Below are 22957 nucleotides of genomic sequence, written 5' to 3'. Positions count from 1 at the left end.
CTTCCATGTCCCTCTGTACCTCCCCCTGGCCCCCCAAATAACTTAGTTTTGTAAATATAATGTTTCCTATTTCAAATGATAGTACTTTGAAAAGACAACACAATTGAGTTGTTTAGATCAAAATCTTTGCATGTTTGATGGTGTCTGGGTGGCTCAGTCAGTTCAGTGTCCAATCCGTGATTTCAATTCAGGTCATTCTCTCGGAGTTGTGAGATCAAGCTCGGCATCAGGCTTCGTGCTGGGTGTGGGGTCTGCTTGGAATTCTCTCCCTCCCTTTCATTTTTTTAAATTTTTTTCTCCTTCCCTTTCATTTTTTAAAAATTTTTTCTCCCTCCCTTTCATTTTTTTAAATTTTTTTCTCCCTCCCTTTCTGCCCGCCCCCATCCTTGCTCACTCTCTCTCAAAAATCTTTTTTTTCTCTCAAATATCTTTGCATGTTTGACCACATGATATGTGTTCCCTGAGATAAATACAAGTAACAGATTTAAGCAAACTCAAAAATAAACCTAATGGAGTGAAAATGTGCAGTTTGAAGAACCATAGTATTTTGCCCAAATTTCTCAACTTTGATGTTTTAAGGATGCTTTTGCATTAAAGGTTAAAAGAAAGACGCTAGCATTCATATTTCTCATTGCAATTTTTTATTTCTGTCCAAAGGCTTTTCATATTATTCATTATATAGGTCTTTATTTTTTTCAATGGATACAAATTTCATTTAAAGGTACTGGATTCTTGGTGTCTTTTTTTTAAAGGGAGTGAAAACACAAATGTCATATATCAAAAGGGATGAGATGACACAGCTTCAGAGGTACACAAAAGCAAAATAAAATGAAGTGAAAAGTAAATAGACAAAAATCAAAATAACATCAAAGGGAGATCAACAGAAATCGACACACACAACACCGAAACCAACAAACATCCCAAGAAGGAAGAAGTGAAACCAAAAGAAACATAGAAGGAAAGAAAACGGTAATGTTGAGCGTTCCCACAAAGTGGTTTGTTTCATCCCTTTAGACCCGTAGAGCAAGGCATCCAGGCCCTGAAATAAGTCAGCCTTTGTTTGCTTGTGTGGAGTCCAGCCCCGCCCTAGTGCTGTGATCCTCTGTGCTTCTGGTCATACTCATTCACCAATCTTTTGATGTGGACCAGCTTGTCATAAAGATCCTGGCACTTTTGTTTTTCTGCGCAATAGTTCGGATTCCTCTGCTTCATCTTCTGGTATTCTAGCGAGATTGTTTCGTTGATCTCCTGATACTCTTTCGACTCTGGAGGAAAGCGCTTCCTCTGCGTATCTAGGTCAATAAAGATGCTGGACAGAGACAGCATCTTGTGGTACAAGGCCTGGTAGTCATCGTACTCTGCTCGGAAGTCCTGCTCGTAGCGCTGACGCTGCTCGGGGGAGACGATGGTGACATAGGTGGCCAGGTACCTGGGGACCTCGGGCGCCGCCCGGGCCCCTGCGGGAGCGCTGCAGCCCCGGTGCGCACCTGCGCGGCCTTGGCCCCTGGGCTCGCTGACCTGTCCCCACGGCCCGTCACTCTGGTGGTCCTGCGTCGTCGCCTGGCTCCCCTGCATGCTCTCTGGGTAGGTAAACTGAATGGAAAGAGAGGGGAACGTCTTCACGGCGACCTGTCTCCCGCGGTGGCTCCTGAAGATCTTAGATATGCGAGTCCGGTGGCCGCGCGCGTTTCGGGGCGCGGGTCTTGCGGCGGCGCTGCAGGCTCTGCCGCTGCTGCTGGGTGTCGCCGGCCCGGGCGGCTGTGACCCTGCGGGGCGCGGCAAGGGCGCCGGCGGGGCCGGGGCCCGGGCGGGGGCCGCGGCGGCGGCGGCTTCGGAACGCGGCGACGGAGTGGGGTCGTTCCCGCGGCCACCTAGGGTTCCCTGCGTGGCCGGGACCCGCGCCAGGCGAGATATTCGGATCTTCCTCCTCGCCAAGTGCACAGTGGCCGCGGTGAACAGGTGCTCCTGGGAGGCCACTGCATCGGCTTGGGGACACGTAGAAGCTTCTGGGCCCTTGGCACCTTCGGCACTCTGCAACCCCTGTACTCTGCGGGAGAGCACCAGCTCCAGGGACTGCCTTTCTAGCTCGCTATAGCCAGGCCAGTCTTTCTGGAGCTCCTGGAAAACGTCATCTTTGAGGGTGTATGAAGAAGTCTGAGGGTTCACATTGGCCACTTGCTGCAGAAGGTCTCCAAGCGAGCTGACGTCGTTTTCGGTGACGCCGTCCTTCTGAAGGCGAATGAGCAGTTCGGGTTTCCTGTAGTCCTTCAGGGCCAGCAGGTGAATCACCCTCTCCCTGCACGGTCTCAGGTGCACGCTGCTGGTAGCTCGGGACTTTCGGATGGTGTATGCGGGGTTAATGGGCGCTGTTCTCTTCCTCTCGGGCACTGGATCCAGAGTGATCTGCGGTGTTTTCCGAATCTGCACTCTTTTCTCCACGCACGGCTTCCTGATTCTTCTCCATTTGTTGCACGGCCCCTCCTCTGCCTCGGTCCTCTTCTCTTCTGTCATCTGGCAAGGGTTGGTCGGTGTGGACATCGGTTCCTCTTGCATCGAGCTTGGACAGCAGAGCTCGGAGGGACTGTAGCTTGAGACCGGTTTTTGGGTATGGTCTTGATGGTTGTCCTCACCGACATCTGAGAACAAAAAGTCAAGGTCATATATATCTGTGATTGAGTCATCTGGGGAGATTGTGAAAAACTCTTCGAGTCCTTGGAACTGGAAAGAAGCCTGAGGAAGCACTGTAGTCTCATAGTTCTCAAAAGAGTCCATTGCTGAGATGGCCGATCCGGTGAGCTGCATGGGCTGCCCAGTGACAGGGCCGTGCGTTGGCCCTAAGCCATCGGCCTCCTGTATGGCCACCTCTCCTTCCTGGTCTACCAGGCTCCCCAGTGTTCTCCCTTCATAGGCTGCCATATAGTCATATCTGTAAAGATCAAAGTTCAAACAGTAAAATACTTTAGAAAACGATAACTCTCCTTGGAAAAAATATTCTTATTGCTATCATTTCAAAAACTGTGATTCTAAGAGATTTTTCCGCACAGAACAAAGCGAGAAGTGCCCGGTTGAGATAGAACCTGGAGAAGTAAAGCTGGTTCTAAAGATCTCATCCCTTTCCAATGTTCTCTCTTTCAGATCTTAGTCTGTCTTTAGGAGGAACTGTTACCCTCACTGGAAAGTGCTCAATTATTCCCTGAGCTCAGTGCATAAAAGTCATCTCCTCCCAGTAAATCCAACCTCAAGTAGAGGTACTTGGTGAGGGGATTACTAGGTGGTACAAGCTCATGAAAACTGGGGCACAATTAGCAGGAAGTCCTCCTTGCATTTACTCTGACGTGCCAGTGGGCTCTGGAGTCCTCGGGACTGAAGCCTGGCCCTCATTTCTTAGCTAAATATATTATTAGTGGTGTATAAAAGCCAAAATTTGAGAGCTGCTTGTTTCTCTTTCTCAACTTTCTAACCATTACCAATGAGTGGAAGGAGTTTGTACCTCCTTAGCTTGCCACTTGCATCCATTATTTGACTTCTTTGCACTCCTCCCCCAGAGGATCCTCAGCAAATCACAGGATCATCCAGGTGAAATTGCCCATGCGGAAAAAAAATCTTGCAGCTAGGCATTCTAGAGGTGTACAGTGTAATCACGGAATACACACAAATTACAAGAAATCATTCCAACCAGTTTCACCCCAAAAAACAGCAGTCACGATTCTCCCTCCTTTCCCCCTTCCCACTCCCAGGCCGTCTTATTTTCAGATCTCCTACCCTAACTGAAGGCCTCGCTTGCCACCTTATCACTCATCTAGAAAAAGCTCAGCATCATCTTCTTCTAGTCCCTCAATGTGTCCATGTATATTCAATCATAAGAAAGGACAAGCTGCAATTCGTGACAAGGAGGGACCTAGAGGGTGTTACACTAAGTGAAATAAGTCAGACAGAGAAAGAAAAATACCACATGCTCTCACTTACATGTTGAATTGGAAAGAGCCAAACTCACAGAAACAGACTAGATACAAACCTCCAGTTATAAGTTCTCAGGATCTAATGTAAATCACAGAGGTTGTAGTTAATAGTTCTGTGCTATATCATTGCTAAATGAATAGACCTTAAATGTTCTTCCCACCAAAAAGAAAGGATAGTCAGGTGCATAGCAGAGGGCACTCTCGCAATGTGTGTCAAAAGAATGAATAATAGTACCTTTGCATTTAGCCCCACAAAGATACATTCCTGTCACATCAAGAAGTTACACTAAGTCTGTTAATGTCAGTGAAATGTTCTGTTCTTTAAGATGTTTTTCATGACTCTGTTAACTTCACGGTATATTTGTGTTTTAAGAAATGAAACCACTGCTGCAGAGAGAATGTGAAATAGTTCCTCAGAAAACCAATGAACTGCTGAAGTACATTCAGCAAGACAGTGTTCTAAGGTATGCACAAATGCTTTGTTTGATTCTTTCTGGAGACCTCTAGTAGACACAGGAAGAAATAATATATCCTTCAGGATCTCTACATCTGCAACCTTTGGGAGAATGGCCAAAATATTTCTAGGATTGTCCTATACCCAGTGGAAATAACAACAAAATATTCCTTAACACAAGATGGGGAAGCAGGGCATGTTATAACAAAAAGCACAAAATGGTATTGATAGACAAAAAAAAGAAGACTTGAAAACATGAAGAATTCATGATTTCTGAAAAGAAAACTCTCCATACTCTGGGAATGCCAAGTATGGTTGAATTACTGCATGCATTTAGTACCATTACAATAACAACTGGAGCTGGACCTTTTTTCTTTAAATCTGTCAAAATTATTCCAAAATTCAACTCTAAGGAAAGCTAAAAGAATTTCACTAAGGAGAGTAAGAACAGAGAGTTCACTCTGCCTGATATTATCACATAAAGATAGAATAATTAACAGTCAGGAACCGGCATAAGAAGAGATTGAAAATCAATCAACTTTCTGATTAATACAATATTAATATTATAGTAATATCATAAATTATATTCCAACAAAATTGAACTTCTCTGCTAAATTGTCTAGCTTGCCATGTTGGTACCACAATGGAATAGATGTTTACTTCACAAGGGATTATGTGATTGGACGGAAATAGCTAATAAAATGACTCCACAACTTATATATTTTGAAAGCCACTCATAAATCTACCTGGCTCTCTAGCAAATGCTGAAGCACTTCAAATGACAAAACATTATTCATCAATCTCAAAGTAATATACAGTTGACCCTTGAACAGCCCAGCAGCTAGGAGTTGTCAACCCCCTACACAGCCAAAAAATTCACATATAACTTTGGACTCCCCCAAAACTTAACTACTAACAGCCTACTGTTGACCAGAAAGCTAACCAATGACACAAACAGTTGGTTAACTTTTAAGGGTCAACCACACTTATCTCATGTTACAAGGCGATAAGACTTCAAAACCTCCCTTTGACCACTGTGGTCACCCCACTCAAAACTCATGAGCCCCCCCTACCCAAACTGCTCACTCTGGGTAATCCTGGGTGAGATAACAGGAGGCTTGGGGAGCCAGCACTGCCAGGTACCCTGTATCTCACTGATAACCCTTTCTGGAGCCTCCTTGATGGCTTTGAAATAAAACATAGCAACCACTTAAGTCCAGTTTGAATCATTCTTGGTAGTTGACAAACCTCTTGAGGTCTGGCTTGGTTCAGAACTCATTCCACCATCTCTCACCTATCCATTGTCTTTGGTCATCATCCAAAACATAACTTCCAGGAGAGCTCTAGTCTCATCTCTGCGTACCTTCACACTGCTCTGAGCTGCTTTAGCTCTGCAATTACCCACAATCCTACCCTGCTAGAACTCTGACATCACAGTCAGCAATGTTCTTGAACACGCTACACCTCTGCCTTAAAGTGAGAGCAGCCCAGGTGGCTCAGTCGTTCAGTGATACCTTCAGCCCAGGGCGTGATCCTGGAGACCCGGGATCGAGTCCCACATCGGGCTCCCTGTATGGAGCCTGCTTCTCCCTCTGCCTGTGTCTCTGCCTCTGTGTGTGTGTGTGTGTGTGTGTGTGTGTGTGTGTCATGAATAAATAAATAAAATCTTTTAAAAAATCACTTGAAGTGAAATTCAACTACAGCCCTCTCAAGATGAGCACACTTGTTTTCTCTGACCCTTTGTACCTCGGGGTTGATACATATATAGTCTAATGCGTATGTTAACATGTGCTAACATTAATGTTCTTGACAGGCAATATATCCAGTAAAATTTGAAAGCACAGACTTGCTTATGTTTGGGGTCCATGCTTCAGTGTCTATACATACGCTCTGATTAGAGATGAGCCTTCCTTATTCATCGGGTGACTAATGCTTCTTGATTTTTGATTCAGAATTTCATAGCCTTGTGGAATTATCTCTTCCATATTCTCAAATTTCTTCTCTCAATTGTTTCACAGTAATCTGCAGTAGTGCTGTGATCTGTTTTCACTGAGGCTACGATGAAACAGAATATAATTCCACCAAGATAACTGGAAATGCTTTCCTTAAACCAGCATGTGGACTATGATTAATTTAGAACTTCCCTTGCGTAGAAATCATTTTAAGGAAAGATACTGTTCCTACCTTCCTAACTCCCTGAAATTCCCTTGAATCAGGGACCACCCTTAAAGCTGTGGTCCTTGTTTCTACTAAAGCCATCCTGATTTTTTTTTCCTGTCTGGCTTAGTAGAGAGTAAGAAAAGCCTGATATCAAGATTCCCCAGGAACCTGAGACAGTAGACACTCTCCTATATTTTGATTGATCTCCTCAACAATGGTAGTCATTTAACTTTTGATTTCTTTCCAAGTAGTTTTTTCCTTCCACTCAGAACAGAATATTATAAATACAAATACTTTTCAAAGCACTGATAATAGTTCTAAAAACCCCTCCTTGCTAAGTGAAGTGAGCTTTTCACAATGATGCAATAATCCTAGCCAGGCCTGCCTAGCCCAATTATCAATTGGAATTTTGAGCAACTATAGGCACTCATTGTGCTCCAGGAAAGCCCAGCAAGCATAGGGCCCATTGGGTACTTGCTGGGTCAATCCACGCCATTACAAATGGCAAGATTTTATACCTTTGTATGGCTGAGAAATATTGCATTATATATATTTTGCAAATTTAATTTGACTACAATATGTCTTGATATTGGCCTCCTTTTGTTGATTTTGATGGGGGTTCTGTGTGCCTCCTGGATCTGGATGTTTCTTTCCCCAGATTAGGGAGATTTTCAGTTATAATCTCTTCAAATAAACCTTCTGCCCTCTTTTCTCTCTTCTTCTTCTTCTTCTTCTTCTTCTTCTTCTTCTTCTTCTTCTTCTTCTTCTTCTCCTCCTCCTCCTCCTCCTCCTCCTCCTCCTTCTTCTTCTTCTTCTTCTTCTTGAGGCCCCTATAATACAAATGTTATGTTTGTTAGAGTCACTGAGTTCTCTAAATCCACTTTTGTGATCCAAAATTTTCTTGTCCTGTTTTATTCACCTTCCTTATTTTCCATAATTCTATCTTCTATATCACTTATTCATTCATTCCTCGGCTTCTTACATCCTTATAGTCATTACACTCAGTTGGTCTTTAATCTCGGTTATTGCAGTTTTCATTTCAGGCTGATTGGTTTTTACCTCTTTTATCTCCATGGTAAGGGTCTTCCTGAAGTCTTCTATGCTTTTCTCAAACCCAGCTAGTATCTTTATGATTGTTGCTTTAAATTCTGGGTTAGGCATATTATTTATATCTGCTTTGATTAGATCCCTAGCTGTGACCTTTTCTTGTTCTTTCTTTTGGGAGGAATTCCTCCATCTTGGCATTTTTGTCTAAGTCTCTGTCTTCTTCTCTGTGTTAGAAAAGTCTGTTATGTTTCCTGCTCCTGAGAGGAATGGCTTTATGAATAAAAGGTCATATAATGTCCAGGGCCTAGTGCTTCAGTAAGTATCTCTAGTGTGCACTTTGCTGCTGTGTTTCAGCTGCTCTATCCTTCAGATCAGTCTTCTGCAGAGTTTCTCCTTGCCTGAAGTTGGGAGTGAAGTTGGGACCTTGGCCAGAATGTGGTGAGTATTAAGTAGGCGTGTTCTGGTCTGCTTGCTAAGAGACCTGGTGCTATTTCTACTAAAGTTGAACCTTTGCAGAACCCCATGGTCCATAGGCATGGTACTTGTGGGTGTGTTCTGCTCTTCTGGGGGAGGGGCCCATTACACTGGTACTTAGGCACACTTGCCTGAGAAGAATATTCCCATCAGAGTACAGGGGGTAGGACTCAGAGTAATCAGTTTAGGCAACCAGTGTTGATGCTGTGCTTTTTACTGAAGTTGGTTTATGCTGAAGGGATGGAAGAAAAATGGCCCTAGTCCACTACTTTGTCCCTGGGGGGGGTCCCCCCTGTTGTTACCGCTCTCAGGGAAGCACTTTCAGAGGAACAAATAATTTCCCTTCATGCATCACAGGCATTTTTCAGATCCCTGATTTCATACTGTCTCTGGGTCACTTACCTGCCTGGAGCAGTGCAGCACATCTTGGGCTCTACCCTAGCCAGGCCTGCTGACTTTCAACATTCCAAACTTCAGGGACCTGATGTTGCAGGGATCTATGCTGGTCCTCTGGAAAAGGGTCTCACTGTGCGGGGACTGATGCAGGTTTGATGCTGAAGGGCAGTCACACCAAAGCACAGGGACATGGGATCTGGAGCAAGCCAGTTAAACAGGCAGTGTCCCAGTCAGCTGCACTCAGAAGGTGTCTCTGCACCTATGCTGATGGGCAGGTGAGGGAAATGGCACCTACTGGTTCTTTTGTCCCCTAGGAGGCATGCCACCTCTCAGAGATATGCTCCAAAAAGTATGAACAGTCTGTCCCTTTGCCCTTTAGGCAATCCTTAGATGGAACCATGTGCCCCAGGTTGCTTCCTAGCCCTTCTCCAGGAGCAGGACAGTGTCCTCAGGTTTCTATCACAGAAAAGCCCAAGGACCTCTAACACTCCAGTCTTCGAGCCCCACTGGTTGTAAAAACTCATGAAATCCAGCTCCTCTTGTTCTTACAGCCAATGGCTTTGGGGAAGTGTTCTCCTTCTGTGTATCCCTGTGTGCTCCACTCTCTTGCCTTCCTCGTGACCAGGGTTCACAGCCCTCAGCAGTACCTGTAATCTGTTTCTCCCCGAAAACACATCTCCACGCTTCCTACCTTCCTTGAAGTGGCTTCTTCTCTCCCTCTAGTTGGGCAGTTTGTTCTATCAGTCCTCAGGTTGGTGTTTTGAGTGTTCAGAATGATTTGATAGTTATCTAGCTGTGTTAGAGGGATGAGGCAAGCTTAGGATCATCCTACCACACCGGCATCTTAGCTACCCTCCTACCCTGCCATGTTGTATCATTTTTAGCAGCCAAAACTGTACATTCAGAAAGGACAATATTCTAAACAGTCACTCAATTTGGTTAGCATAAACTTTGAATACAATTTAATCTGTTTTGGACTTCTGGCTCACTTAAAGTCCATTTAATGAGCTGTCATGAATTTTAAAAAATAGCTTAAATTAAATATTTTGATGCTCTCTTTTTTATTGATGCTTTCAATTCAAGATTACATCTTTATCAGGCTAGCAGAACTATTAAAGACAAATAAATCCATTCAGATAATTCTGGGGAGTTGCCATGTTTTTAAATTACTTTTGAACTACTGTTTTCATCCATTAAACTGAGCCCGTATGTTTGTGGTGTTTTAAACACAGCTGAATTCAACATATTATACAGAATGCTATATGAACAACCTCAAAAGAAATGGATGTCTCTCTATGACCTTACCATAAGCTGGACCAATCATTCTGACCAGAATTAGAAAAAAAGCCATTATACAGTATCATTCTTTAGATCCTAATTTGATTAATTCTGTAGGTGTATATTATATCACAAGTTTCCCTCCTCTTCCCTTACACTCACACAGACAGAACTTGAAAGGACTTCAGTTCATTTAACCCAACACTTTCTTTTCAAAGCCAAAGAAATTGAAACCCAGAAAGAGACAAACCCAAGATTACAGTATTTGCCAGATCTCAAGTCATTCTACTACTTGTCCAGTGTTCTTTCCACTCCCCCCATATCTGCATTTAAGGTATAGATGAAATCAGATAACCCCAGTGATAGAGAAGAAAGGGGCAGTCATAGAAGTATAATAAGAAATTCAAGGTTGTAGTTGGTTCCGAGTATTCAACATGGAAGGAGGTCGATTCAGCTGATCATCCCGACCCTTCACCCTGCAACTCACTATGAGTTTGCATAGACCCATGAATAATGAATTGTAGTAATACTGACTTTGCTATATGTGAGGACATCATACAAAAATCACAAAACACTAGACCAACCAAACATTTATGTCATATCCAATTCTGCCAGTATCAGAAGGACATGGCCATCACTGTCTGGAGATGAACTGGATTCATGGAAAATGTAACCCCAATATGTCTCTAAACAATGTAAATACATCACTTCAACCTTGATTCTTAATTTTGATGAAATTCTCTTTGGGGAGATCTCAAACATAATTCCACCACCAGCAATCTCCAAAAACAAATTACAAGGAAATTAGTTAGAAAACATTGGGAAGATTAAGGACAGAACAGTGACAAAAATTAATCAATTTTGACTTTGCTAACTTGTGACTGTATAAATCAAATGACAGTTGTTAGAAACCTCAGGTTTGAAACTGAACTATATATCCCAAGAGAGATTTAAAATGACATCCATGGAAATGTTGATGGAGGGTAGCTGAGTTTCATATAAAATGATCAATTCAATATTTTATATATAAAATGGAATAGAAGTATATTGATATGTGCATGTTAATTATTGACTTCTATTATTATCCTCACTTCATTTCCAGAGTTACTATTTACATTATGGGCAGAAAACATCATATAGCAGAATAATCCCAGTTATTTAATTAAGACAGACTTGGCTTTAAATTTTGACCTCACTCAATTTTATGAAATTAATTATCTTCTCTGAACTAAAAACTTTTCATCTATAAAATAGAGATACTATCATTACCTCCCAGAAAGCCTTTTTACATTGAATTTTTCAACAAATGGTAATTGACTTATGATTATAAGCTAGATAAAATCACCCTAACATCATCTCAGTTACTAAAATAAAAAAGATATTAGTGTGTCAGATATATAAAATATAAATTAAATATTTTTAGTACTTTGGCATTTCTCTATATTTGCCAGAGTGTTTTATTGGATAATGAAAATAAACTATACATTTAAGGAGTCTATGGACAATGATTTATTCATAGAAGTTATTCTCAAAGGGTGATCTATAATCCTTTAGAGGTCCCCAAGACCTTTTCAGAGGGTCTGTGAGATTAAAACTATGTTCAGAATAGTAGTAAGATATTATTTGCCCTCTCACTGTGTGGATATTGGCACCAGTGGTGTGAAGGTAGTGGCAGACCATGCCTGAGCGTGAATTAAGGCAGTGGTCCCAAAGAAAAGTCAGTTTCAGTTAAGACATTCTTGAAGAAGCAAGGAAAACTATTACTTTAATTAAATCTTGGCCATGAGGTCATGACTTTTTAATATTCTGTGTAACACATGAAGAGTACACAGAAAACCCTTCTGCATAGGGAAGTAGGATGGTTGTCTTAAGGAAAAGCATATGCCTTTGTCAGATACAGGTACTTAGCAAATAGTTTCTTGAAAAAATAACAAAATGAGCCTATCACTTCAAGGAAAACAACTTCCAATGATAAAATTCAAAGTCTCAAGTGAAAATTAAAATTTTGAAAACCTTGTTTCCACCACAGTAAGTATGAAAGCTTCCTAATGCTTAAGCTCTCTTCTGAGGAGATTGGTGATACTAAGAAATATAATTATGTAGCTATTATTTGCCCAATGGAGATGAAAACGCAGACCCACAGAATGTTAATAAGAGCTTTCTTCATAATCAACCCAAAGTGAAAACAAGTCAAATGCCCACCAACTGGTAAGCAAGCAGCTAAACAAATTATGGTATCTCACTTATCGTGATAAGCACTGAGTAATGTGTGGAAGTGTTGAATCACTATGTTGTACACCTGAAACTCATACAATACTCTATTAATTTTTACTGGAATTTAAAAAGCAAATTTTTAAAAAATAAATTATGGTACATCAATGTAATAGCATATTCAGCAATAAAAAGGAACTTGTGATGGACAGAAAAAAAATGACCCACTAAAGATGTCCACGTCCTAATCTCTGGAACCTATGAATATGTCACCTTACATCATAAAACGTGTACTTGTGAATAAGGTTAAGGATCTCAAGATAAGGAAATTATCCAAGATAATCCAAGCAGGCCAATCTAATCTCACGGGTCCTTAAAAGCTGAAAACATTTCCTGGTGGTAGCCAGAGAGAACTGTGAAGATGTAAGGAGGATCAGAGATACGGTGTTGCTGGCTTTGAAGAGAGAGGAACAGACCACTAGCCAAAGTATAGAGAAGGCTCTAGAGGCTGAAAAAGGCATGGAAACAACTTCTCCCCTAGAGCATCCAGAGGGGAGTAGAGCCCTGCTGAGAGCTTGATTTTAGCTCAGTAAGATCCATAGAATCTTAAGGTAATAAATTTTTGTGTTTTATAGCAACATAGATGAATACTAAATGCATTGTGCTAAGTGACAGAAAACCAGATATCATTCCATTTACGTGGCATTCTGAAAAACCAAAACTATAGAGATGGAAAACATATTAATGGCTATCAAAGACTGGGGGTGTAAGAAATTGAATACAAAGGGGCAGCAGAGCAAACTTTGGGGGATAATGGAAATGTTCTATATCTATCTTTCAGTGGTGGTTACATGAATGATTGCATTTATGAAAACTCTCAGAACTAGTCACTGAAAAAATATAGTTAAATGACTGTAAGTAGTACCTTAATGAATCTGACTTCATGGGGTACCTGGGTGGCACTCAGTTAAGTGTCTGCCTCCAGCTCAGGTCATGATCCCAGGGTCCTGGGATTGAGCCCCGCATCAGGCTCCTTGCTCAGTGGGGAGTCTGCTTCTCCCTTTCTCTCTGCCCCTCCAACCCCCCACCCACCATTTGTATTCTTTCTCTAATAGATAAATAAAATCTTTTTTAAAAAATCTGACTTCAGGGTATCCCTGGGTGGCTCAGCAGTTTAGCACCTGCCTTTGGCCCAGAATGCGATCCTGGAGTCCCGGGATCGAGTCCCATGTTGGGTTCCCGGTGCATGGAGCCTGCTTCTCTCCCTCCTCCGGTGTCTCTGCCCCTCTCTCTCTCTCTCTCTCTCTCTCTCTCTCTCTCTCTCCCTGTCTATCATGAATAAATAAATAAATCTTAAAAATAAAATAAAATAAAAATATGACTTCAAAATGTTTTTGTAGTTTGAATTTCCCATATCAGGAGATTACAATCACAGAAACAAAAGCTCTTTGGGGTTCTCAGTAATACTAAGAGCGTAGAAGGTCCTTGAGCCCTAAAAGCTCTGGAATCTCTGGTCTGGTAGCTATTCCAGACTAGATCATTGTATGTGAGAAGAATAATAAATGCTTTTAACAGTTCCAAAATTAATTTTGTTCACTACTACACTGTAGGCAACATGAAGGCAGTATCACCAGAACATAGCACAGAAAGCAACACATAGCATGGGCATCAATTTCCTATTGATGATGTAACAAATTTCCACATACCTAATGGTGGAAAACAACATAAATGGATTCCCTTTACAGTTCCTAAGGTCAGAAGTCTGGAGTGGGTCTTATCGGGCTAACATCAAGGTGTTGTCAGAGATACACTCTTTTGGGAGGCTCTAGAAGGGGATCTGTTTCTTGCCTTTTCCAGCCTCTAGAGGCTTCTAGAGGTTCATGCCCCCTTCCTACCTGTTCAAAGGCAGCGATGTAGCATCTTCAGATTTCTCTCTCTGATGTTCTGTATGCCTCTTCCATCTTTAAGAACTTTTCTGGTTATATTGGGCCCGCAAGGATAATCCAAAATTATCTGCCATCTCAAGATCTTTAACTTCATTACATCAGCAAAGTCCTTTTTGCCATGTAAGGTGATATAATCCCAGATCCCAGAATTTAGGACATGGATATCTTTCAGGAGTCGTTTTTCTATATCACAGTACAAATGCAATTAAAGAAAACTTGTTGAGAAACAATTTGTATGCCATACAATTCACTCTCTTCAAGGGCACAATTCAATCGTTTTTAGTATATTCAGAGTTGTACATCTAACACCACAATCAATTTTATTTTTTTAAAGATTTTATTTATTTATTTATGAGAGACACAGAAAGGCAGAGACATAGGCAGAGGGAGAAGCAGGCTCCATGCAGGGAGCCCGATGTGGGACTCGATCTCAGGACCCCAGGATCATGCCCTGAGCCAAACGCAGATATTCAACCACTGAGCTACCCAGGTGCCCCCACAATCAATTTTAAAACATTTTCATCACCCTAAAGAAAAGCTCCAGGCCCAGTAGTAGTCACTGCCTATTTCTCCCCAAACTGCACAACACAAGGCAACCAATAATATACTTTCTGCCCCTATAGACTTATCTATTTTGAACATTTTAACAAAAATGAAATCATACAACCTGTGGTATTTTGTGAATGGCTTCTTTTTGAGAATATGCTTACTTAGCATGTTTTGAAGGTTTATTGATGGTGTAGCATGCATCAGTACTTCATTCCTTTTTTATGGATGAATAATATTACATCATATAGATATGCTACATTTTATTTGTTCATTGAACAGATATTTGTATTATTTCTACTTTTTGTTATTATAAATAATGCTGCTATGAACATGGGAATACAAGTTTTTGTGTAAATATGTGTTCATTTCTCTTAAGAGTATACCTAAAAATAAAATTGCAAGGTCGCATGGTAACTCCATTTTTAACTTTTTGAGGAACCATCAAATTGTTTTCCAGAGGCTGCATCATTTTCTCTGTGTATGAGGGTTCTGATTTCTCTACATCTTCACAACACTTATTATCTGTCATTTTTACTATAGCAATCCTAATGAGTGTGAAGTAATATCTCATGATTTTCACTCACATTTTCCTAATGAACATCTTTTCATGTGTTTATTGGACATTTTGGGAAATGTGTATTCAATTTCCTTGCCTATATTTAAATTGGGTTGCTTTTTTATTGAGTTATAGAGGTTTTTGTGTTGTCTTGATTCAAGTTCCATATCAGATATAAGATTTGTGAAAATTTTCTGCTATTCTTTGTGGTCTTTTTCTAAAGGTGTGACAGGCCGGTTTGCTTCATAGTAAAATTAATATACAACATCAATCTTTATACCAAATCCTTTTTTAAGATTTTATTTTATTTATTCATGAGAGACACAGGGAGAGAGAGAGAGAGAGGCAGAAACACAGGCAGAGGGAGAAGCAGGCTCCATGCAGGGGGCCTGATGTGAGACTCGATCCTGGGACTCCAGGATCACGCCCTAGGCCAAAGGCAGGTGCTAAACCGCTGAGCCACCCAGGGGTCCCCTTATACTAAATTCTTAAAAGAATTTCTTAAACTGAATTTTTTGGTTGTCAATTTATTCATGTGGTAGAAAAAAATAAAAAAGACAAATAATAGAAATAAAACTCAGAAGCTGCTCCAATTCCTAAAATAAGAAATTTGCAAAATAAGAAACTAATGTTCATTGCTTGGAAAATATGCTTTTTTTAATATGCTTTTCTTTTCATCTCAAATTCATTTTAAATGCTTGACATATAATTTAATATTTAAAATACTCTAAATTATTTGATAATATGTATAGAGTATTATTTCTCTGGATAGACATGTTTTACACAAAAGTGCTTAATTAGTGCTGGTAAAAACCACTTGATAATTTTAATCATAATTGATTAATGAGTTAACAATTTATTCAATAATATGAATGCCATAAAGACCAATAAAGGTAATAACCTGGTAATTGTTCATGGCGTAATTTTGCTCATTAGGAATACTAATTCAAGATTTTGAAATGTATTCCATGCAGTTTCATTATATAGTTCTGTGTATGATTTAACAAAAATAGGTATGCAATGCCATACTTTTTTTTCTTTTTCCTTCCTTCCTTCCTTCCTTCCTTCCTTCCTTCCTTCCTTTCTTTTGTAGGGGAGGAAAAATAATTTTTCCTTTACCTTTCTAGGTTCTTGGCTAAGATCCTTGCTCATAATAAAAGACAGATTAATAGAGTAAAACCACAGAAATTTAATAACATGAATACCTCCTGTATACATGGGAGAGACCCAGGAAAACTGAGTATCTCCCTGAAAGGGCTCAAGAGACCAACTAAAATACTCTCTCCATCTAAAGACAAAAGAAGATGTCGGGGGTAGGGGAGCCAGTCAAGGGAGGTTATCAGGAAAAGCATGGTAAACAAGGGTAAGGTTGCTATGCAGATTTAAGTTTTGGGGGCCTACTCCACTGAGTAGTCATCTTCTTCCTGGTACAGAGAAGGAGACAGCTTTACAAATGGAGGTTTCTCTTATACATGTGAGTGTCCCTTACACAAACAGCAAATTTGACTGGGTTTTCAGACTTTTTCTGTGTCTGCTGTTTCTTAAAATTAGTTCAAAATCATCCTTAAAACAAAAAGGCATATTTTGGGGTGGCGTATTCTGTTCCCCTTCACTTTTCTTTCTTCCTTTTTAAGAGTGGTTCAATTACTCTGGGCATCAGTTAGCACAATACAGGGAAATGTATAAAATGGCACTTGACACTGTTTTAAAGCCCAAAATGGAGTCATTTGCCACAACAGCAAACCAAAACTCAATCAGCTTCACCCTCTCCCAGCAATGTGACCTTTTAGGAGTTGATCTGAAATTTCCTGATTAGCATTAGTGAGATCATCTGTATGATAAAAACAAACAAAACAAAACAAAATAAAACCCAAAAAAAACCTGCCTTTCCCTTCTCCCAGAAGAAGATGAAACAATCCCTTCTTTTGTTTGACAAATAACTTCCTTGCCCCTCCCTCCTGCTATAACAACCTTCCACTTTGTGGAACTCCTGGGACCATCTCTCTACTTGCTAGATGGGATGCTGTCTGGTTCATGAATCGCTTAATAAAGCCAATTAGATCTTCAAATTTACCTGACTGAATTTTGTTTTTTAACACCAATGCCAGTACTCATCTCATTAGGGCTATAACTAAGGATATTATTAATTTTCATGTTATTAACTTTTTTTTTCTAGAACCTAAAGCCTTTAACTTGAAGTATATACACAATACATATGCAACCTCATGCAAAATACCTTGCATAAATTAACATCACATGTTAAAATCTCGGAAACTGAATAGTTGGTGCTGATTTCTATTTTGCCTTAATGGAACAAGAAGTGAAAAAAATTCAATTAGGAAGGGTTATGCTGAAAATAAAGCTTTTAAAGTTAAAATGTCATCTTTTCCCTTTGTACTGTTCACAGGCTACCCAATGTCCTGAGAGGATTCATTATGAGAAAAGTGTCATTCAGAGCTTTAAGATCTTACTTTGGAAGGAACTAATGAGAAAGCAAATTAGAAAATGAGCCTTTATTTTTTTTTCAAATAAGTGTCCTTAAGCTTTCTTCTTACAGAAAAAGTTTAAATCAGTTTATCAAGTATATGTAAACCATAAATTAACCTTTGCAGCTTTGTGGTAAAGTCCAGCATTTCTTTATACAAAGTCTATGAGAAGGGGGTCTGTAGAGACCATCTAATCTTCACGGTGACATCAGCCATTCAAATCCTTAGCCTAATCCATTCCCAGAAAAATTTGTAAAAGCTTTAAATATTAGTGTCTTTTGTAGCCTATCCCCAGTCTTTCTTATGAAAATAGATTGGGCAATCTATTAAGTAACCAACAACCCAGTCTTGTAAGAAAAAAAAAATGAGTCCATTGGAGACTTCAAAGGTAAGCATCTTAATACCTTTACGGCATTCAGAATAAACTCTGAAGCATACATGTTCTCATCTTTCACCTCACTTTTTGTGAAGTGTCTTAAGCCAGTAGTTGGGAAGGAATTAAAAGGCAAGCAAATATTAGCATGGGAAAGAGCCCCATTTACACGCCTCCAATATCTCTCTGAACATTTTGAAAGAGACCTAGAGACAAAATAAGCCTCCAAATAAATCGATGGCCTTACAGAAGAAAACAAAATTATGTTCCCATCCCAGTCATTACCCACTGGAAGAAGAAGTTTCTCAAAACAGACACTTGTACAAATTCTAAACTGAAAAGATACTGGGAAAAAAATTATCCTGTGTTACCTAAGAAAACAAAGGGAAAACTATAATGTGAGTTATCAACAAAGGTATTCCAAAGGGAAATAAAACACCAGCTTTCCTGTTCTTACCCTTAAACCCACAAGAAGAAATTTCTCAGAACATATAAGGACAATCTGAATAGTTTTATCTGCATGCAAACACTGTAACATGATCCTTAAATCTACCACTGTTAACATCTCCCTTGGAATCAACAAATTCTCAGGTGGTAGGTATCTCTAACAATTCACACATTCCCCATGTTCTAGCCCATAATAATCACCCTCAGGCCTTTCACCAAAAAACATTATTTCCTCCTCTGTGATACCCGTTGCCTAACTTGATGCAAAGGGATTATGCAAAGGGAATTGCCAGGTCCTGAAATCCTTCAGGACTCTTTTATTCATGATAAGATTATTGCTAATTTAGACATTGATTTACTGCTACTCTTATGTCTAAATCAAACCTAAATAGAAGATTTTAAAGAGGTACCATACTCCTTCGTGGGTAAAATAATCTGATATAGGTAGCACTATTGGGACTTAACCCAGGAAAGTTCAGATTGACCTATCTAAACCTCTTCCCAAACTCATACAAAACCCTCATAAACCATAAGCTACAGAAGTACAGAAGAGTTAGAAGCCTGTTAGACAACGGACTCATCAAACTTTGTTTGAGTCCTTGTACCACTCCCATCCCCATAGTCAGAAAATCCTTTTGGCAGGGATGTAGATTTGTTTGAAGCATTAGAGTCATAATTAGAGTAGTCATTCTCCGCTTTCCTATTTTTTTAAGATTTTATTTATTTATTCATGAGAGACACAGAGAGAGGGGGCAAAGACATGGGCAGAGGGAGAAGCAGGCTCCCTGCAGGGAGTTCGAAGTGGGACTTGATCCCAAGGACCCCAGAATCACAGCCTGAGCCGAAGGCAGACGCTCAACCAGTAAGCCACCCAGGCACCCCATTCTCTGCTTTCCTCTATCCCATGCACACCAAATACCATTTTTCCATTAGCAAAATCTTCCTAGGTGGCAGGACTCATTGTTCTCATCAGAACAAGTTACATAGCTAGAGGTAAGAAGGTAAACAGATACTCTAGTAGCAGATAGGGTTTATGTGGATAGTGTATGATTTTAGAGGGCTTTGCAAACTACTAATGCTGCTGTCTTCAGTAGGAAGCCCAATTAAGAATGGTCAACAGATAATAGAAATACTGATTGCTCTAATGCTTACTAAGTAGGTAGCTATTATTAAGGAAGGGGCACATATAAAAGGAGGTAACGTGGAGGCTAAAGAAAGTGTTCTCCCATCCAAGTACTAACCAGGCCCAACCCTGCTTAGCTTCCAAGATCTGCCCTACAACCCAGCAATTGCACTGCTGGGGATTTACCCCAAAGATACAGATGCAGTGAAACGCCGGGAGACCTGCACCCCGATGTTTCTAGCAGCAATGTCCACAATAGCCAAACTGTGGAAGGAGCCTCGGTGTCCATGGAAAGATGAATGGATAAAGAAGATGTGGTTTATGTATACGATGGAATATTCCTCAGCCATCAGAAAGGACAAATACTCACCATTTGCTTTGACGTGGATGGAACTGGAGGGTATTAACACTGAGTGAAATAAGTCAATCGGAGAAGGACAAACATTATATGGTCTCATTCATTTGGGGAATATAAAAAAATAGTGAAAGGGAATAAAGGGGAAAGGAGAAAAAAATGAGTGGGAAATATCAGAAAGGGAGACAGAACACGAGAGACTCCTAACTCTGGGAAACGAACAAGGGGTGGTGGAAAGGGAGGTAGGTAGGGGGTGGGGGTGACTGGGTGATGGGCACTGAGGGGGGCACTTGATGGGATGGGCACTGGGTGTTATGCTATATGTTGGCAAATTGAACTCCAATAAAAAAAATAAAAAATAAACAAATATAAAAAAATAAAATAAAAAATAAAGTGTTCTACCTAATTGTATGTCAGGTCCCTCATCTCTAAGCCGTCACTAAGATCCTAGCCCTTACGATAGCTCAAGAGACTAAATCTTTAGAGAGGTTCAAGACTAGTATAGAATGCCAGCCATTGGATTCAAGTCAGAAAAAGATGGCTAAGAGAAATGTGTATTCAACAAACTTAATTCCACTTGCTAACTTAATTCCCCTTTGCTATGTAACCTAACATATTCACAGGTCCTTCTTACCTTAGTAAGACTGAAGTCATCTTTTTCTCATCAAGAAGTTATTTCGGTTGAATTTTGAGGGAGCTAGAATTTAATATCATTTGAATCACCTGCAAGAGTAAGAAAGCTGGTAACTCAAAGACTATTAGATCTTGAAAGGCTCTGAGAGAATAGCTGTCTTAAGCCCTCATTTTACATAGAAGGACTGTTGTTTGGTGCAACTCAGGCATAATAAAATCTTTCCTACCTCAGTAATGTATGAACACGATTTGAACCTCAATTTGGAAAAACAAACAAAAAAGGAGCAATTTTTATGCCTGTGACATATAAAGGTAAATTGAGATTTAATTATCTATCTAATTATGTATCCATCAGGGAGCATATGACAGACAATAGAAGAAAAAACAATAAAAGCATTTCATTGTATTGCGTGAGAAACTGATAAGGTCTCCAACAAGCGTGGTGGTTGTAGAACTGCAGCATAGGAAGTGGGTATAAATGATATTTTGACAGTAGAATCAGCAGGATATCTTTCATTTTCTTGTTACCCCGTTCTCTGAATATCAAGTCCTTTCTATCCAAAGTTAACTTAACATCTATCTTCCTGAAATCACTCTTCTCTGTATGTCATTATATTGTTATAGACTAGCATCACTCCTAGCCCAGTTACTGCTTAAGAAATAGCTAGATAATAAATTCTATGTATTTCTCTGCTCCCCAAGTCGAAGATCCCTACCAGCAGCCTCCAAAACCTCCTAAAAGTTTGATTATATATTTTCTGAAGTGATAGAAATCCCTATTGGTAGATATTTTTCATTTATTTTGATAGAATCAAGGGTGAAGGTTGTAAAATATAATGTTGACTGTCATTCAGCCAATTAAAAAAGACTGTATTCTTTGGGACTTCAATTCACTGGTTAAAGAAATGTTAATAGGGAGACATCATAAATGGGAATGCTTTACGGCCCCCAAAGTGGAGGAAACATAAAGCTTTGTGTTAGAAGTAAGCTATGGACCGAGTGTTAGGAGTCAGTCCTGGGTTTTGGTCTTAACTCAGAATCTCTAAATGTATGAACTCAGGTGATTTAAAAAAAACTTCTTTTAGACTCAGTTTCAAATTCAAAAATATTGGGTGGTTACCCTAGATGGTCTATATGGACCATTTTCCTTCTGCAATACAATGAATGGTTATAAATATTTAATTTCAGTTTCTGAGTCATCTGTAAAAATAGTTTCAAAAACAAGCTCTGCAGCAGGAAACCTTTCTCTACCATAGCAACTACCAGGATCATGTTACTCTGTGACACAGCAGAGCTGGAAGTTTGCAGCACAGATGAAGGTGCTTATTATCTTACCACTGTCTACCATCACAAACACTGCCAGATGGCATTCCTGAATCACAGGTGGTAAAATAAAAATGCTTATAAACAAAGGGGAGGGAAGTCACGGAATCTTTTTTGTCCTATCTGACCAGAGATCTCTCTGCTTTAGCCAGTCAGCAAACACACTCTCCACAGTCAATAAAGGTTTTAATCGTTGGGTGTACAAAGATCAATGAGAAATGTTGATTGTCTTTGAGGAGCCCACAGTCTTGTGAGGAGAGAAAAAAAAATGAATTCAACTAAATATGATACAAGAAGGTGTTATGAAAAACACACCTTTAAGAATGCCAGTTAAGGGGCAGCCTGGCTGGCTCAGCGGTTTAGCGCAGCCTTTGGCCCAAGGCGTGATCCTGGAGACCCGGGATCGAGTCCCATGTCGGGCTCCCTGCATGGAGCCTGCTTCTCCCTCTGCCTGTGTCTCTGCCTCTCTCTGTGTGTGTCTCTCATGAATAAATAAATAAAATCTTTTCTTTAAAAAAAAAGAATGCCAGTTAAGGATAGAATAAAAACTCCTTACCTGGTGTACAAGGGGGTAGCAGTCAGGAATAAGACTCTCCTGTTTTAACTCCAACCATACCATCCCTTTTATCTATATGCACCCTATAATCACACTATCCTAAAATTTGTCCTACTCTTCTTTCATAACTGTGCCATTATGCACACCATTCTCTCTGCTTTTAAAGTCTCTGCCCATCTCTACCTTTTATAAAGTACAATGCAACCAACCGTCTATGGCCAGAAACACATTCTGATTTTCTTAAACAGTAACTCATTCCCTCCAGCATCTTTCTTGATATGTAACATTTTTAGAACATTTACCAGATTGCATTATAATTTCTCTGTCAAGGTATGATCTCCAGCACCTCCAACCAAAATGACAGTAAAAGACATCAAATTTGTAAAACACCTTTTATTACCGTATTGCCAGAGTTCTGAAGTCAATTTACCTTGTATATTAATTTTACTCCTACTATTACTATTCTAATCAACTAGTCCCTTTATTCTAACTGCAATATCTTGATATTTTTACAGTAAATACATTTAATATATCTGCTTAAAAATCCTTTATAAAAAAAAACCAAAAAAATCCTTTATCAAATGCGGAAGAGTGTACATACATTTTTTAAAATAAAAATATGAGTTACTTG

General features: G+C 39.9%; 1 protein-coding gene across 1 annotated transcript; it reads right to left on the bottom strand.

Moving 5' to 3' along the window:
- Positions 1-1086: 1086 nt before the first annotated feature.
- Positions 1087-2916, bottom strand: LOC129518119 (RNA polymerase II elongation factor ELL2-like). Its single transcript, XM_055338132.1, has one exon. It carries the CDS (start codon positions 2914-2916, stop codon positions 1087-1089), a length of 1830 nt encoding a protein of 609 aa, XP_055194107.1.
- Positions 2917-22957: the final 20041 nt, after the last annotated feature.

Source organism: Nyctereutes procyonoides, unplaced genomic scaffold (genome assembly GCF_905146905.1).
Source record: "Nyctereutes procyonoides isolate TBG_1078 unplaced genomic scaffold, NYPRO_anot_genome, whole genome shotgun sequence".
Classification (NCBI taxonomy): domain Eukaryota; kingdom Metazoa; phylum Chordata; class Mammalia; order Carnivora; family Canidae; genus Nyctereutes; species Nyctereutes procyonoides.
This window is presented reverse-complemented; position numbering and strand designations above follow the sequence as displayed.